Below are 19272 nucleotides of genomic sequence, written 5' to 3'. Positions count from 1 at the left end.
TGTGTGTGTGTGTGTGTGTGTTGTGTGTAGGAATTGAATTGCTGGACCATACAGTAATCCTACATTAACTTCCAAAGCCAAACTATTTTTTCTGTAACATTTAATATTCCTAGTAGCACTGCATAGCAATTAGTTTTTCCACATCCCTTTTAATACTCAAATATGTTGTTTTCTGGTTTTTTTTGTTTGTTTGTTTTTGTTTCTTTGGCCAGGAGTGCATTAAGGCAAGGTCTCACAATGTAGACCATGCTGGCCTTGAACTCACAGAGATTTGTCTACCTCCTTCTCCCAAGGTGCTTGCCAGTAACCATCCTAATGGGTGCTCAATGGTGTCTAATGGTTTTGATTTGCAGTTCTCTTAATGATCTCTTCAAGTGCTTATTGGCCACTTGTCTGCTTTGGAGAATATCTGAAGTGCTTTGCCTATTTCGAATGGGGTCTTCTATTGCTGAGTTGTTTATATACACCTTTTAAAAGATGCACTGTAATAATCCAGACTGTATTTCTCCCTTCTCAGGATTCCTACAGGAAACAAGTAGTAATTGATGGAGAAACCTGTCTCTTGGATATTCTCGACACAGCAGGTCAAGAGGAGTACAGTGCAATGAGGGACCAGTACATGAGAACTGGGGAGGGCTTTCTTTGTGTATTTGCCATAAATAATACTAAATCATTTGAAGATATTCACCATTATAGGTGGGTTTAAGTTGAATATGAAAGTTGGCATATGAAGTAATGATAGCTGCATTTATTGATTCTTTGCTAATTGTTATGCCTGCATGATCTACTTACATTTGAAAACATTTGTATCAAGTATGCAGAATTCCTCTTTTACAAATGCATTTCTTAGGGTTACAGCAGTTACATGACTTGTCTTTGTTTTTACAGATAGCAGGGGTGCTATCTGACACCAGGGCCTTTGTACTCTTACCTACCCTGTACAAGAAAAGTAAGGTTTTTACATTCTTAGATAGGTAGACGTATCAACCAGAAACAGAAACATGGAAAGAAGGTTTGAGATGGTATCACTTGAATGGCCTTAAAATAATCATATTTAACTACAGAATTTCATTGGTTGGATAAGCAGTGGCCTTAAGCGTTTGGTTTTTTTGTTTGTTTGTTTTTCTTAATATATTTAGATGTAAGGGGTTGAAGGATTAGAACAATTACTGACTTTTATTTTAAGAGTCTGAGAAATGTACATAAGATTACTTATTCTATGAAATGTATTTTACATTCTTTCCTTGATGGTTTACAGTATTTGTTGCACTGTTTATTAAGCAGTGCCTTATAACTTGTTAGCCTAGTTAAGTATAGCTTCTTCATTAGGAGTAGCTGCATGGGTTTAGGGTGAAGAGATTGGGAGAGTACTTTTCTGTGGGTATTCAGGTGAACTTTGCTGATAGAAGACCTGGGGATGTGAACCTTCCAATCAACATCTTGGATATCCACAGAAATTGGGAAGAAATAAATTTTTTCCCCAAATTTAGAATTATATATTATATTGACAACAAAACATAAAAAAAGACTTTGAACAGAATACACATTGTATTCCCTTTAGTGTTGCTCTTTAAAAAAAAAAAAATCAGTCTTCAGGGCTGGAGAAATGGCAGTTATAGAGAAATGGCAGTTATGGAGAAATGGCAATTACTGACTATGTTGCTTTTCCAGAAGACCAAAGTTAATTCCAGGTGAATGTCCATTTAAGGCCTCTCCTAACCACATGTAACTTTATCTCCAGGGACTTCAATACTTTTGGCCTGCACTGGCACCTAAATTCACATGCATGTACCTATACGCAGACATATATATGCGTGGTTAAACATGGAAACTAAAATCAGTCTTTAATGATTGTCTTTGTCTGAGTAATGCAGGAGCCCTTACCCGTAACTTTGTTGTCTGATGTTTCACTCATGTGCATCTCACCTAAGTATGAAAATATAAACTGGAGACTTCAACAAATGAAGGATTTCTAAGTTTTGAATAGTTTTTATTACATATTATTATATTTTTTTGTTTTATTCTCTTACTATATTGTCAATTAAACTGAATTATTGACATGTACTGTAGGAGAAGATAGTATATGAAGAGTTTGGTACTATTCCCCAGTTTCAAGCACTCATGCAAGATTCTCAGAATGTTTACCCACAGATGGCAGGGAAGAGTCCTGAAATGTCAGTTATGTTGATGCTATTAATTCATGTTTGGTGAAAACAAACACATTTTTTCTTGAGATCGGGTTTTCCTATGTAGTTTTGGCTTGCCTAGAACTCACTATGTAGACCAGACTGTCCTGGAATTCACAGAGGTCCTATTGCCTCTGCTTCCCTAATGCTGAGATTGAAGGCATGAGTCACCTTATCTGTTGGACAAAAATATTTTCAATTGTATACATACACATTTACATATATGTATCATGTTTCTAAGATAATTTTAAACCAAAATGTTTGAAACTTTAGTATATTTCTTATTTTTATATATGTAAATGAAGATACGTAAGAATTTTTTTTTTTTTTTTGTCTTAGAGGAAAAATAAGAGAAGTGAAGAAAATTTGGTAGAGTAGAAACCAGGATTCATATGAAGAAACCATTCAATAAAGCTTTGTAAGATGAAGTAGAGGACAAAGTTTGAAGTATTTTTGTGTTACTTATGCTTCTGCTTCAATTTGTTTCTTCCACAGAGAACAAATTAAAAGAGTAAAGGACTCTGAAGATGTGCCTATGGTCCTGGTAGGGAATAAGTGTGATTTGCCTTCTAGAACAGTAGACACGAAACAGGCTCAGGAGTTAGCAAGGAGTTACGGGATTCCGTTCATTGAGACCTCAGCAAAGACAAGACAGGTGAGTACAGCTGGATAGATGTGAGTCTATACTCTGCTTGGTGCTCCAGATGGTGTTCCTCATTGATCTTCATTTCCTGATGGCATCATTAGTGGTATACATGCTACCATAACTCTTGTAACATGTTAATCATCTAGTGTGATTCTCCAGTCTTTTTATTATCCTAACATAGAAAATAATGTTTATTTGGCAAATGTTTTCTCTTGAGTGCACAGTACTATATAATATAATATTATATACATAATATATAATATCCAGGACCATAATATTCCTTGGGTTTTTTCTCTTTCCTCTCTCCCCCACCCCTCTGTGGGGGCGGGGTGTTAAAATGGTCTGTGTGTGTACCCCAGCTTGGGGTTAAACTCTGAATCTCCTAAGTCTGTCTTGCAGGTGCTGGGATGACAGGTGTACTCCACTATGCCTGGTATTTTGATTTCTTTTCATATTGAAATTTTTTCTTCCGCCTAGAGTACATTTTACATGTAGGGTTCAAGAAATGTGGAAAAAATTTCCCACTGAAATGATAAAGACAAAGAACGATGGAATAAAGTTTTGAGTTTTCTATTTTAGAAGCAGTTTTAAGAATTTGTTTTTAGATTAAATTTTGTTGTATTTGAAGAATTACATCTTGGCAGAAAGTTTTTGTGGATCTATTCTTTAGGGAGAATGTTTTGATTAAAATAAAGGAATATTTAGAAAGTAACTAGACATTCTTAAAAAGTGAGTTTCTGTAGTTAGACTGGTCACATAGGTATCTCCTGTGTACCAGTTTGTTCACAGTTGACTTAGAGTTTATAGAGACTTGATGTACATCACCACGCTTCATGGTAGAGGAGCTATTTTATTCAAGTCTATCCCACACTCCAAAGATAGGAAGAGGTTTGTTTCTATGTTCAATTCTAAGTCTTCTTGATTTTCTTTAGAAGCAGCACAGAAAATATAATATCTGTAACTTTCCCCTAAGATTACTTATGACATAATTCAGTGTAAGGAATTTTATTGAAAGTATACTATATAGATTTTTACCACTAACACTTTACTCTCTCCATTGTTTAATCTTGTAAAGGGACCTGTCATACTAGTAAACATCATTGTTGACATTTCACGGAGGAAAGGAAAAGCCTGAGCCTGGGTTGTAAACACAGAAGAGCTTCTCATACTTGAATATACACACAAATCAACTGACCTTATAAAGTCAAAATTCAGACTTTAATCCAGTGGGTTTGTGTTGAAGGCCATGATTGCTCATTCTTTTGAATGGTTGGGTGGTGCTGGTTTGGGAGTTGGGCCACAGTTTGAGTAGAGAGGTCATAGAGCACAGTGAAAGGAGTCTCTTGGTTATCTCTGGGTTGCTCTCCACTTCTCTTTTGGTAAGAGCCTTAAATAACTTCATTTAAGTTATTATTTGTGTTTGTCATTAGTGCTTTGGTGTGCTGTGGTTCATTATTGATTAGAACACTGCTTATTTTCTTTTTAAAATAGCCTTTCTAGCTTTAACAATGTTTTGTGACACACACACTTTAAAAATTGTTTTGCTTTCTTCATTTGTGTTTAGTTTTTGGTATTTTGACAGTGACAGCCCAGGCAAATCTCAAACTTACTATGTAGTAGAGGCTGGCCTTGAACTCTTGCTTCTACCTCCCATGTGCTGAGATTATAGGCATATGTCAGCATGCCCAGTTCACTTTGACAGTTTAAAGGCATATGGTATAGAAATACATGAACTTAAATTTCATTTTTAGATAATGTGAGTCATCTGACATGTATAGAGGTAAGATACACAGAAACTTCTTAAGCAGTGCTTAGCCCTTCTTGTGTTTATTCATATTTTATTTGACTTCTTTTATATAACAATATGTTGCCTAACTATAACTTGAATGCTCGCTTTTCACTGGGCTTGTTTTATTTAGATATTAATTTGCTTTGAAAAATTATTAATGGTTCTTAAAAATAATTTAATATTTATAAAGTTTTGGAAGATACTAAAGAGCTACTCCAAATAATTTTGGTAATTTATAATATCTGAGGTACAATTTTTTTTTGTTGTTTGTTTTTTTGAGACAGGGTTTCTCTGTGTAGCCCTGGCTGTCCTGGTACTCACTCTGTAGACCAGGCTGGCCTCGAACTCAGAAATCCTCCTGCCTGTCTCCCAAGTGCCAGGATTAAAGGTGTGCACCACCACTGCCCAGCTGAGGTACAGTTTAATATTTTACCTCTCCAATTTTTGTGAGGATTTGAAGCTCCTTTTGGGGAGTATTTTGTTACTGTTTTTTATTTGCTTATTTGTTATTTTAGCTATGTATACCTGTCCTTAATGTATTTTGTCAGGAACCTGTTTTCTGCTTGAATTTTTGTTATTTTTCATGAGCTTAACAAAAGTACCAAAAGACTTGTATTTATGGTAATAGGAACTGAGTATTCATTCAGAAATTCTCAGAGATACAAGTCAGGGCATGGCAATTGTTTTCTACAGAGGCCCAGATGGTAATGTGCTATCTTACACATTATTTTCCCTAAGAAGCCTTGAAAATTAAAACTCGCTGTCAGCTAATACCAGAACAGCTCACCCTGCCTGTACTTGGCCTGTAGGTTGTAGTGTGCCAGTCTCAACCTCTCTAGATGGCAACTGATGAGACGCTAGTAGATACACAAGACCTTCAGCCTAAAACTCACAGGCCGATTTTACCAGTTTAAAGCAAAATTTGTATATTTAATGAAAGAAGTTATATTCTGTTTTTAAGATATGGTTACAGAATATGTATTTTTATCAGTACATTTCTTGCTAATTTTAAATGAACAGTATCTTGCCAGTATATAATGATTAATAGATTTTGTGTGTGTGTGTGTGTGTGTGTGTGTGTGTGCGCGCACCTGCTTTTTGCCCACTTTGAGACAGGGTCTTGCTGTGTTGCCCAGACTATTCTGGAACTCATGTGCTCAAGTCATCCCCCTGGCTCTCATTTCCAGTCCCTGGGACTACAGATGTATGGCACTGTGCTGAGCTGGATTTTTGTCTTTTAGTCCTTTTAGTCTATTACTCCTTTGAAAGGATAAAGGATATACATTTTTGCTGGTGTTCTAGTATGTGACCTGGATATTCCTAGTATATAAGAGTGCTAGTTCATATTTATCAAGACACTTAGTAATTGACAGATTTTTCTGGTTTCTTTGGACAGTACACTAGGAAAGCCTGTTGTAACTGAAACACAGACACCTTGGGAAAGGCTGTTGTTTTTTGCCAGGCTCCTAAAACCAAAAGTCAGCGTGAGCTTGTGTCAGGTGATGGCAAGCAGGGTTTTCAGAAGGGCTGGTCCCGGCTTTTTACATTTGCTACTCTGAATTTGAGCAGTGTATAAAGTTTTCAGACTTAAAAATCACCCAAAAACTGATTAATTTCTTGGTTTTTAATTACTTTCTAGAGATATGAAATTAGTTGATAGAAGGCATTTCTGAAAGAAAGCTTATCATAAAGCTATTTAAGAAAGCAAAACAATTTTTAAGACCTTAGGTGCAATGAAATGAGTATTCTGAACTTTATGAGTTAGAAGTGGACAGTTATTAAACACTTGCTATGTTGGACTTCAATAGATCTTGAGATGGGTTGTAGTTTGACAGAGTTTCTTGGGAAAAAATTAGAACACAAGGTTAGTTTCTCCATTCCCTCCCCCTCAGAAGGCTGGTGTTCTAGCATCTGCGTAGAGTCATAGTTGAATCTACATGTATATATCATCCCCTTCACAGATATCTGTAAGTTTACAAATTCAACAGGAGTAAAATACTTAATAAATTATCGTCTTACTGAGAACAGATAAAGAATATTATTTGTTAACAATTCACTACAGGGGTGCTCTATTTCCATAGTCTTAGTCTGCTTTGAGTTGGAAATATTGTCAGATCTTTTTGTTTAAAGAGGAATTACATACTTAAACTTGGATATCCTTGATTATAGATAGATATTTTCATTTGCCCCTAAGAGTTTACTAAGTGTCATTTGAAAGTGTTCAAATGTGGTGGTATGTCATATCCTCAAGCATATATCACTTTGTCCTTAGGGGCTAAACATGTAGTCATAATTGCCTTACCTTTAAAAATTAATTCAAAGTTTGTAATAATAAATCAATATTCCATATTATAATGATGTAGCTTATGTAGTATTTAAAAGTAAGAGCCAGTGTTGGTGGCAGGGCAAGGATAAATAGCAGTGTTCTCAAGTTCTTTTGATACCTGTGTAACTTTGAAGTTTATTTTCAAGGAATAAGTATTTAAAATGTGGGTAAATAACTTTAAAATGAATATAAATTTCATATTTATAAAGCTAAGAAAGAGATAGTTTTTCAGTAGTAAATATTTCTTGGTTTTAATTTTCTTGGCTACTGAGATCCTAATGCTAAATTTCTGGTGATGGGTGGTTGTCTCTTTAATTATTGGCTTCCAATTCTCTCTGCATTGCTGGAAACAACAATCATACAGTCTTGAGTTGGTGATGGGGATGATTTCTTTCACTGAAGCCACAGACACATCAAACCGATTCAGAAGTATGTTACAATCAGACTGTGCTTCTGTTAAAATTAGAGGACAAAAACCCTCTTCCCTCCCTTATAGCACATTGACCTTTACAGTGACATTGAACGTTTTTTGAAAAGAAGGTATATTTACATTCTTTAAGAGTTTAAGAAAATGTGAGCTTTTGCCTGGTTTGCCTCTTTCTATAAAGAAATGTGTAAATATTTGGAGAAGTTTTTCATTGGCTTTCAAATTAAAAAAGAATGATTATTTATGAAATAAAAGTTGACCAGTCATACTTTACACTTTAAATACTTTGCAAGTCATTTGTCTTAAATAATTTATTTTATATGAACATTTGTGATAGAAGAGTAAATGAATAAGTAAAGCTTTTTTTTTTTCTGTCTTGAGAATGAATGATAAAATTACTAAGAATTAACAAGTAGGGGTTTTGTTTAAAATGCCAACATTTAATGATTTTTAAAAATTGAAAATGTTTTCTTTCTTGCTAGGATATGTATAAATTGATTCCATTAAAATAAAATTATGTTGGGTGCTAGAGAGGTAGTAGCTCGGGGTTAAGAGTGCTGGCTGCTCTGCAAAGGACCTGGCTTTGGTTCCTACCTCCTACTGGGTAGCCGGCACCCACCAGTTACTCCAGCTCCAGATCATCTGGAGCCGCCTTCTGGCCTCCAGAGGCACCAGTGTATGTACACACACACACACACACACACACACACACACACACACATACACACACAATTTTTTAAAGATTTTTTTTTCTGGGGTTATAATAATTTTTATTAGAAAATAATTAAAAACTATGAAAATTAATTTGAAAATAATAAAAAATGCTCTAAAATTTTTTTCACTGGATGGCACATAATATTTGCTACAAGTATATACTTTAATATGGAATCATATTATTTAAATGCCTCCTTTGCTGACACAAAATTTTATGAATTTTAAAGGCAAATTACTGAATTTCACTGATTCAGTTCTAAGAACTGAATATACTCTAGAGATTTTTAAAACATAATATGCCCTAAATAACTGAGCTATCTTCTTCGTAACTGTCGGAGGCTACAAATGACTTAAACATGCAAAATTTAAGCCCTAGTTGTTGGCTTATTGCCCTTAATGCTGAGTGCCTGATTCTGTCTGCCTGATTTCACGTTTTTAGTATATTAGCTTTGTAGGTGCTAGGTGCATTTTATCATTTTTGGTTCAGTGGAAACATTGATTTTACTAATTGTAGAAAATAAAAAATAAACCAGTCACCTACATAAGCAATTCACTATTAAAATGAAATGCTTTAAATAGGAAATTTGGCGTATTTTATCACATAAGTTTTTAATTTTTTTTTTAGGAGCATGGACATCAGTATTACATCTGAAGTTAAATTTGTACTATGTATATGTGAAGTTTCTGGATATTGCTCTTAGATAAAAACTTTATTGAGTCTTTCTGAAGAAATTGGTGCTATAGTTATTTAAAGTACGTTGCACTTTTTAGGCTGTTGCCTAATTTTTTCTTTGAGAAAGTTGAACACCTTTTTCTTAACGGCTATTTATGATTCTAAATCAGAACATCTCATTAGAGGGGCTATAGAGATGGCTCAGCAGTTAAGAGCACTGTTCCTGCAGAGGATCTGGGTTCCCAGGACCCATATGGTGGCTCACAACCATTGTTAACTCCAGTTTTAGGAGATTTGATTCATTATGGCCTTTAAAGGCTCCAGGTGTGCACAAGGTGCACAGACATACATGCAGGCAGAACTCATGCATATAAGATACAGCAAAAGTAGAAAACATAAATGAAAATAGAAGGCACACAGCAGCATGTCTGAACAGTGCTCTGCAGGCTGTTGAGGAGACATGTATTGCTCCTATTTTATATATTTCAAATGGTTTGTGAAGCTTTCTTGTTTTGCTAAATGGCCTACTTTCTCATTTAAATATTGTAATTTCTCATTCACTGTGGCAGCAGTCTCAAATGGACCTGGAAATTGACTAGAAACTAATTGAAAATGAAACTGGGGGTCCTATAGAAGTATTTGGACTCACTAGGTTAGTGGATTTTTGGGTTTGACTTTAACAAGGCCTCATGTTCCTTGTCTGCCTTTTCACTCTGCCTTCCCACTGGGTAAAAGGTGGGCATCAGTGGCATATGGCAATTACAAGTCTTCCCTTTATCCCAGGAAAGCCTGAACTTTTCCTAACTGCAGTTCATCAAACTTAAAATTATTGTATCGAGAAACATACACATATAGTTAGGCTTTTCATTTAAACTCTTAATTCCAAAAAACAAAAACTTTTGAGAACAAACCAGGTTCTAGCTCATGTTTTAACACTGCATCCTCAATTTTATTCAATCTCATGTCTGCTTAAAAAAAAAATTCTGAACTGTAAAGCTCATAATTCAAAGGTCTTACACATGGCTATCCCAGTAAATTACTCTTCCAAATGAAACAGACTTTAAAGAAGTTGTGTTTTACAATGCAGAGAGTGGAGGATGCTTTTTATACATTGGTGAGAGAGATCCGACAGTACAGATTGAAAAAAATCAGCAAAGAAGAAAAGACTCCTGGCTGTGTGAAAATTAAAAAATGCGTTATAATGTAATCTGGTAAGTTCAGCATATTCATTCTGGTACAAAGCAGATGTCTTTCAAAGGTAACAAAGCAGTCAGAACCACTTAGATGTATTCTGCTTTGAGGTGTTAAAAGATAAGAAACTTGTCATTTGTTTCTGTAATGAGTACATTTATTTTAAATTGAGTATTATAATTGACCCTTTTGATGGCTACAGTAGACTAATCTGCATTTTTCATGAGCTTTATTGACTTCATTAGTTTTAAGTAAGCTAAATATTTGAAACTAATAATTTATTTTTGAGGGAAATCAGTTTTAAGATAAACAGCAGTTTTTAAGTAAAAAATATATAGTACTAATATGGCCCAGAGGTAGGAAAGGCCTAACAAGCCATACTCCTGTACCCATTTAGAAGCAGTTGTAGGTTTCTATGCTATGGCTTTGTCTCATTATTACGTTATTATTGATTTCTTCTGTACAATGAATGACATCAGCAACAAGTAACTAGCACAGTCTCTTTCTTGTGAATGTAGACGCTGCCTTAGTGAGCACACTGTAAACACATCTACAGTGAGCCTTAACACTCTCCCTCTTCTCTAGTCCTTTGAAACTTTAAAACAATATCATCTTACCCGATTTGTCCGTACACATGTTATTTCTGCCTTCCATTTAGTCTTGCCTCCTTTGGATCGCCAGTATTCCCATCCCTAGTTTGATTCATCAGCTAACATGTGATTTCCCTTGTCTATAAGAATCTCTACAGCCCCTTAAAATGGCCATTGTGACTTTGTGTATTTCCAATATACTATTTTTAACTATATGGCTTCCTTTGTTGCATTATGTGTCATTCCTTTATTAGACAATAGAATCCTAAAAAGCTGGACCTTATGTTTTAGCTTTGTGCCCATTGCATGTTGAGATTCTAGCATATAGGTATTTCCTAGTAAAGATTGAGTGGACTTTGACTTTCCTGTCTAAATCAACCCAGATTATATTTTGTCTAACTCAGCAAATTCTTCAGTGAGGTGATAAAACCTCATGTTGAAGTTTGTGCTTTTGTTGTAATATAGGTGTTCCTTGAGGACATGACACAATCCCAGTGTTTAAGAGATTTAGATGCAGAAGCAGTGGTCAATACTTGCAGGGATTGTAATGGGATTATGAACTCTTAAAACTTTTGTGATTGGGTAAAACCATACTTTAGTTTTAGAAACTGGTGCAATTTAACATTAAAATACAATTTGAAAAGTTAAAGTTTGAAATAATGGCCATGACCAGATTAAAATGGTAATTTTAACCCAATTCCCCTTTCTTAGATGGTTTTAAAATAGAACAATATTTAGAGAATGTAGTACACTTTGCATTATATTCAAGCAAACATTGAAGCACTCTGCTCTGAATGTCTAAATTATGCGGTTTGCAGCAATGACTGCTGTAACTGTTAATAGTGGATTTTATGAATTGAATCACTAATTACATAGCACTTTCTACATAAAGAAAAAGTGTATTTTGTGTTTAAAATTATAGTGAGATAAGTGTTTAAAGTTCGTCTTTGATAGTGATAAGTACATACAAATTAGCTTTTCACCCTAGGAAAGGGATAAGTCTAAACAAAGTAATGAGCAAAATGTGGGATGCCAGTTTATGAGACTCAGTTCCCAGACAGACAGCGAGTCCACTGCCCTTTGTACATGAGCTATGACATTGCTCTAACATCAAAGCCATCTAATTAGAATTAATGTAGCTAGAGACTCACACACTGTCAGAACTTGACAAGTCTCCTAAATGGTGTGTATTGCTCCATCTTAAAAATTGTCCTTCAGCTATCTTTCTCAGATTTTTATTTTCTGCATCATTGTTTTAGTATCATTGGTACTTTTCTTCATTGTAAAAATAGTTGGGGGTGGGGGCAAAGAGATGGCTGACAATACTGAGGACCTGAGTGTGACCCTTCAGATCCATGTGGTGGGAGGAGAGAACCTTAAGTTGTCTTCTGATCTTCATATGTGTGCTATGGCATAAACACAAACAGAAAAATAAATGGATGTAATTTTTTTTTAAAGATGATGAAATAGAGTAGATACCATAATGTGTGATCCACGGGAGTTCATGATGGATAAGGGAGTTAGGTAAGACTCCATTTTGGGAGAGTATCTGGGAGATAGTTTTCATTAGTAAATATGCTAGTGAAAATATGCATGCTTGCTGCACAAACATGAACCCTGAGTTCAAATCCCTACAACTCAAGAAAATAACCAGCCAGAAAATACCTGTACTGGGACAGGGGCCGAAGTAACTGGTGGAGAGAGCTGGTTACCAGCCTAGCTCCAGTTTCATTGTGATCCTCAGCCTCATGGGAAGAAGGTGGAGAGTGAGGGCACAAGATTCCCAGTGTCCTGCTCTGGCCCTCCACTTAAATGTACTGCTCCTCCCCCACCCCACCCCCCACATACACACATGTAGACAAAAGATACTATCCCATTTCAAGTGTCTTATGTCCCTAAGTCGTACGGTGCTGTTGAATTATAGGTACTTTTATTATGTCATTGGAAGAGTTTCTCACTGTGTGTTAAGGATAGCACAGAAGGAAATGTCTGTCTCCTGTATCTGTCTGAGTGGACCTCACAATCTAGTTAGGCCTTGACTGTATTACTTATTGCATCAGTAATGGATTTTAGGAGGTGAAAAGCACCAAGAGTGCAAATTGGGGTTAGGGGCAATATATATTTATTCACTCATATTCAAATAGATGATACTGGCATTATCCAGTTTCTGTTTGTTAAAGTGAGCAAGCTTCATTGCATGTTGTACATTGTCAACAGTACTGGGTGTTTCCTGAATTAGAGATCTGTTGTCAAAATGAGTTAACTATAAAAATTTGAAAGAGTAACTTGGAAGAAAGTATATAAATAGTTATTACTTTTAAATTACAAACTATCTTAGTAATATGGTAAAGGAAAAATCTTGCCACTTAAGATATTCAATTATTTTGAAGATAATGTGTTTAACATAGGGTGCTTAAATACATATTATGCTACTTGCACAATTCATAATACTGAACCAGGTAATTACGAGAGTGAAGGCCCGGCTTAGAGTGTTGGGCGCTTGTCCTCCAGACCCCTCTTGGATCGAGGTTTGGAAGCATTGGGAGGTTAAGATTCCTTTTAGTACTTCCTACAGGATGAGTGCACAAGATGAAGCATGGCCGCTTTCTCTTCAGCTTTCCTTTGACTCTAATGTGAACTTGGGATTGAAGGTCTAAAGTTGGCTCCTGAAGCTCTGCTCCTAGAATGCAGTCCCAGAGTTAGGAGGTTGGGAATTACTTTGACTGAATCAGTTTTAGTCACAACTCATTAGGTATTTTACTTTAATGAAACATAGGTGTAGACTTTAATGACTAGTGTTGAATGTTCTTTGAAGACCAGTATTTATATGACAAATTTTGAATAGCTAAATGGTAAAACAGTAATAAGACAATTTTGGTGGGTGGTCAAGTACACCACCAGTCAGACGATTTCGCTCATCATCAGAGGTCAGGGGCATCACAGCTTTTAAGGCACCAGTATCTATAGATAATGTGGCTTACTGTCTATAAAGTCCAGACACTTGGGGGACAATTAAGATGTATGGACACCTACCATACATGGAGGCAGGCATGGGGAGTTGAGTGGCTAAGTTTTCTAGTAGAGAAAAATTAGTGGAAATCAAGTCCTTTTGGGGGAAAAAAAAGTCATTTGTTAAACTTACATATTTGCATCATTTATAATATTGCCTGCTGTGAAAGTCAGGGTTTCTATTTAAAATATCAGCACATCAGAGCTGGGAAATGGCTCAGTGGTTAAGAGCACCCAGCTAACAGTTGTCAGTAACTCCTGTCCCTGGGGATCTAATGTCTAGTTCAGGCCTCCATTGGGTACTGTACTCACATAGTGCAGACATATGTGGAGGTAAAACACTCATACCATAAAATAAAGTTATGAATGTCAGGTATTTTGCTTCGAAAGAAAGAGTAACTTGAAAGAAAGTATACAAGTAATTATTACTCTGAAATTACTAAATATCTAAATTACTAAATATCAGGCATTTTGTTAGATATTTTAATACCTAAATTTAAAAGATAATTTAAATTTAATAATTTAAAAATCTAAAAACATCAATTATCCATGAAGAGATATATCCTAAAGAATCATTAAGGGCTGGTGAGATGGCTCAGTGGGCAAGAGCACCCGACTGCTCTTCCAAAGGTCCGGAGTTCAAATCCCAGCAACCACATGGTGGCTCATAACCATCCGTAACAAGATCTGACTCCCTCTTCTGGAGTGTCTGAAGATAGCTACAGTGTACTTACATATAATAAATAAATAAATCTTTAAAAAAATATTAAAAAAAAAAAAAAAGAATCATTAAGCCCATTCAGTTGCCAGAATATAACCATAAAAACAGAACTACACTTTGAGTACTCAAGCGTCCATTAATAGTGAAAATCTGTCATCTGAGCATGGCAAGCCATTGCGTATTAACACGTTTTATATATACTTTTGTTTTTATATATTTCAGGGTGTTGACGATGCCTTCTATACATTAGTCCGAGAAATTCGAAAACATAAAGAAAAGATGAGCAAAGATGGGAAAAAGAAGAAGAAGAAGTCAAGGACAAGGTGTATAGTTATGTGAATAATTTGTACTCTTTCTTAAGGCACACTTAAGTAAAAGTGTGATTTTTGTACATTACACTAAATTATTAGCATTTGTTTTAGCATTACCTAATCTTTTTTTTTTTTTTTTCTGTTCGTGCAAACTGTCAGCTTTTATCTTAAATGCTTATTTTAAAAGAACAGTGGAAACCTTCTTTTCTCTAAGTGCCAGTATTCCCTGGGTTTTGGACTTAAACTAGCAATGCCTGTGGAAGAGACTAAAGACCTGAGACTCAGTCTTGGGATTTTGGTGCATGCAGTTGATTCCTTGCTAGTTCTCTTACCAACTGTGAACATTGGTGTGAACCAGAATAATGAAGCTTTTGAACCATCCCTGCTCTGTGTTCCATCTAGTCATCAAATGGATTCTGTAGTAATCGCAGCTTCACTTGAGACCTTGTGGTTGGTTCTCCTGAGACTGAGAGATCACAGACTTAGGGCTTCCCTTTGATTCACGTCCAGCATGTCCTAGAGTTTATCATCCTTCAGAAGTGTAGGCAGACTGTTCACAAAGGCTTTCTCTAGCTTTCCACTGCTATTAATCTTGGTCACTCCCTCAAATAGTATATTTTTTCTAGAAAAGGGGAAAAATGGAAAAAAAAAAGGCAATGGAAAATGTTGAAATCATTCAGTTTCCATGTTAGCTAAATTACTGTAAGATTCCTATAATAGCTTTTCTTGGTAAGGCAGACCCAGTATGAAATAGTAATAACCATTTGGGCTATATTTACATGCTACTAAATTTTTATAATAATTCAAACAACTTTAGCATATATAAAAAGTTCTCCTAAGAATTAAGTACGATTCCCCTTTGTCAGATTGTTCTTATCCTAACTTTCAAGTCTTTTTTGAATTTATGTTGTTGAAAGTAGTTTTAATGGTTGTGAAGCTGAAGATGATCTGAGGCAGTTATAGCTTGGCAGGTGTTGAGGAGACCAGAGTTGCAGGGTTGGGCCTTACATGAACCTGTGATGAACGCTACTGGGTTTTGTAGCACTGCTGCATTCAATGTTGGCTATGCATTGTTTGGTCAACATGGGGGATAAAGAGAGTTTGATGGCTTAGTATAATGCATTCTCATCATGTAACAGTCCTACTGACAAATCAAGAAATTTCTTTTGTTTATAATAATAAAAAAATTTTAAAAAAATTTCGATGTTTGCTTCAAGGTTGAGATTTTGGGGTAGGAGGCTACAACAAGAGTAAATCTTTAAAGCAGTGTTTTAAGAAGGTTTGAAAATGCAGGTTTGACTAGTCTCTCAATTCTAGCTGAACAAACATTTCCTAGGTACTTCCCAAATCTGATAGGAATTTAAAATTATCTAATGTTTTAAGAATAGATAACAGGAAAAACAATCTTTCAGTGTACTTAAAGCATCCCCTCACAAAATTTGAAATGAGATGGAAATATCACTGGACTATGAGGACTGGATATCTGTCTTTTAGAAGTCTGACTTTAAGCAAATCACTGTCTGCTTGGTTTTGAATCATCTCAAAGACATTAACCTCCCAGCCGCGTAACATAGTTTACATATTGACACACGTAGTTGTCAAGCTCAGCACAATCTGTAACTGTTTTACATGGATTGACATCTTCACTGCCAGTCTTGGGCAAATTGTGCAAGAGGTAAAATTTATATTTCAGTATCCATTCTCCAATTTCAGGACTCCCCTCGAACATGCTGGCTTTCAGCCTGTCTTCCCACATGCCCATCACTTAGTGTAGTTTTAATAATTTCCCCCACTTCAAACTTTGTTTCCACTATGGACAACTTCATGAATTTTGCCCACTAAGGTAGGTACATCAAAGGTGCCCTATGGCTTTCTTCCCCAGGACTTAAAATAACAGACACCATAGTGGGATTTGAATTAATAGATGGTTTTCAGGGCCACTACAACAATTCAATCTCAATCCTTTGGACTTCATTCCTGCTGCCCAGCCCACTGGTGCCTCAGTAGGAATTTTCAAAATTAGTGTGGAGAGAACACAGTCCAGTGGAAGGTGAGCTTAATCTTCATCTAGCCATCATCCTGGTAAGTGATAGATTCTATTGTTTTAATAAATACAGTCTAACAATGAAAAACACTTTGAAGTTTCTATCATAAAGCTCTTTTTTAAAATTTTATTTACTCAATATTTATTCAGTACTTATCATCTTCTGGGAATTACACTAGGCACTTGGAGTGCGGTGTCCTCAATAAGGGATACAATCCTTGGCCAGTGGTATGTAGCGTGATCTGTAATACTACTAAATAAGGCATATAGCATATGACTTAGATATAATGAAATACATGATTTTAGTTTTGCAGAGAGGAGTTTGGGTTTATACATTTTTTTCCCCCTCAGTTTAGCAAGAATTGTTTGCTGTGAATCCAATGCAACTTTTAAATCAAACTACTTTATATAATTATTTCATTTTTCTAAAGGAACAGAAGTACCCTAAACTATTTTTTTTGAAATGTTCTAAACTGTACATATTTATTCTTTGGGTGGATTTTAAGTCTTAAAATGCAATTAGTAACACTTCTCAATTCTATACAGAGGAACAGGTGTACTTCAAAAGCTACAGTGTATAATCAGATATTTTTAATGTTTCTGGGCAATGTGTTAAAGAAGTGGTAATTACCACTATGTAAATTTGAATTGTGTTACACTTTGGTTAACAAAAGGGGAAAGAATCCTAGAAACAAATAGGTTATCTAGTTTCTGCAGCCTTAAAGTCCTTGTTGAAGTTGAAAAGCAATGCTAAGTTACAGTCATAGGTATTAACATGTTTATGGGAAGAATATAGTAGGCAAATACAATGAGAAAATATTTTCAATAGGGAATTTTAGGCTCTACTGACTGAGTCACACTGCATAGGAATTTAGATCTTAACTTTTATAGGTTATCGACCCTTGCCACCATTGCACAATTTTGTCCTAACATACATAACATGTTCTGTGAGGCATGTCAAAAGTTACAGTTTGCACAAATTCATCTCATTTTGTACTCCACTGATTTTTCCATTTTCCCCAAACATACATACACACACACACACACACACACACACACACACACACACACACACACACACGAAGGGTTTTTTTGTAGGCAATAAAAATTAAACTAATTTCCTTTTGTTAAAAAGTAGTGATTTCTTGAGAATTGTGTAGTCATTTTTTAAACCCAAAAGTTATTTAAAGGTGAATTTATACTCAATAACTTCTGTGTAATACTGGGTAGCATGAATTCTGCATTGAAAAATTGAACAGATAATACCAATAGCTGTAAATTCTGTCAAAAAATGAAAATTATTTCTAAAGAAGTATATTAGTTTTCAAACAGTTAATTAGATTCAGATTTGTGGTTTAGTTCAATAGTTTGAGGTGCCTGTTTAGGATGGTGGTAGGCATTTTAGATAAATTTGGGAAAAATAAAGTTCTGCAAAAATGCCAATTACAGACTCTCCCCTAACCAGCTAAGTGGGCTATGTGCTGTTTTAGTTCCAGGTCCCCAATTCCACTGTCTCATGTCTTCATGTTGAAAACACTTCTGCATTTTTATTTGAGTGCCAATTTCTTACTAGTGCTATTTCTTAATGTAACATGTTTACCTGGAATGTATTTTAACTATTTTTGTATAGTGTAAACTGAAACATGCACATTTTGTACATTGTGCTTTCCTTCCTTCCATTCCTTTGCTTTCTGTTGTTTTGTTTGTTTGTTTTTTGTTTGTTATGGGACATATGCAGTGTGATCCAATTGTTTTCCATCCTTTGGTTGTGCTGACCTAGGGAATGTTGGTCATATCAAACATTAAATTTAAAAATGACCACTCTTAATTAAAATTAACTTTTAAATGTTTATAGGAGTACGTGCTGTGAAGTGATCTGAAATTTGTAATATTTTTGTCATGAACCGTACTGCTCCTAATCATTGTAATGTAATAAAAATAGTTATGGTGACTATGAAGTGTGTAATTATGTAGTTTTAATTGTGGTTAAGGTTCAATTTTAGAATCTCACGTGTTTGTTAGACAAGTACTTCCCACTGAGCCTCATCCCCATCCTGGCTCTAGGTATTTGTTGGTGGAAATTTGGAATGTCTGCTTCGTAGTTGATACAGAATCCTTTAAGATTTTAAGATTTATTCATTTATTTATTTATATGAGTACACTGTCTGTGTTCAGACACACCAGAAGAAGATCCCATTACAGATGGTTTAAGCCACCATATGTTTGCTGGGAATTAACTCAGGACCTCTGGAAGAGCAGTCAGTGCTGCTCTTAACCACCAAGCCATCTCTCCAGCCTGATATAGAATCCTATAAGCAACGCTATTTGCAGCTTTTAAGTTAGAAATGTTCCTTATAACGTTGCTAAGGACATTACATAAGTCCTGCCTGGGTTAGGTCCATTGCCACATGGAGTCAGTTACAGGTAGACAGAAAACACACTAGCTTTAATGGCAGAAATAGAGGAACATTACCACTCTTCATGAAACTACTTGAAGTGAGAACTACTTGAGAACTTAAGGCAGGCCAGCAGCACAAAGAATAATGGGAATAATAGCTACACAATGCTAGTCAGCTGCTGAGCTTCTCAAGACAGAAGTCACCTTCACATGTCTTACTTTGATTACTGTATTTAATTTCGAGGTG

The 19272-nt window shown here is 35.4% G+C and overlaps 1 protein-coding gene across 6 annotated transcripts in view; it reads left to right on the top strand.

Annotated features, from left to right (window-relative positions):
* Kras (KRAS proto-oncogene, GTPase) overlaps window positions 1-18585 on the top strand; it is a 35463-nt gene extending 16878 nt beyond the window's left edge. For 4 of the 6 annotated variants that reach the window (XM_029534704.1, XM_029534698.1, XM_029534699.1 and 1 more), the window contains exons 3-6: window positions 518-696; window positions 2682-2841; window positions 9849-9972; window positions 14495-14580. In XM_029534704.1, coding sequence (XP_029390564.1) covers window positions 518-696; window positions 2682-2841; window positions 9849-9968 — 459 coding nt within the window. In that variant the 3' untranslated portion in view covers window positions 9969-9972; window positions 14495-14580. Of the gene's footprint in view, window positions 1-517; window positions 697-2681; window positions 2842-9848; window positions 9973-12950; window positions 12952-14494 lie in introns of all 6 variants that reach the window. The other 2 variants (XM_021190330.2, XM_021190331.2) reach the window with 2 other exon arrangements.
* Window positions 18586-19272: the final 687 nt, after the last annotated feature.

Source organism: Mus pahari, chromosome 2, assembly GCF_900095145.1.
Source record: "Mus pahari chromosome 2, PAHARI_EIJ_v1.1, whole genome shotgun sequence".
Lineage (NCBI taxonomy): Eukaryota > Metazoa > Chordata > Mammalia > Rodentia > Muridae > Mus > Mus pahari.
The sequence above is the reverse complement of the archived record's forward strand: the minus strand, read 5'-3'. Positions and strand labels throughout refer to the sequence as shown.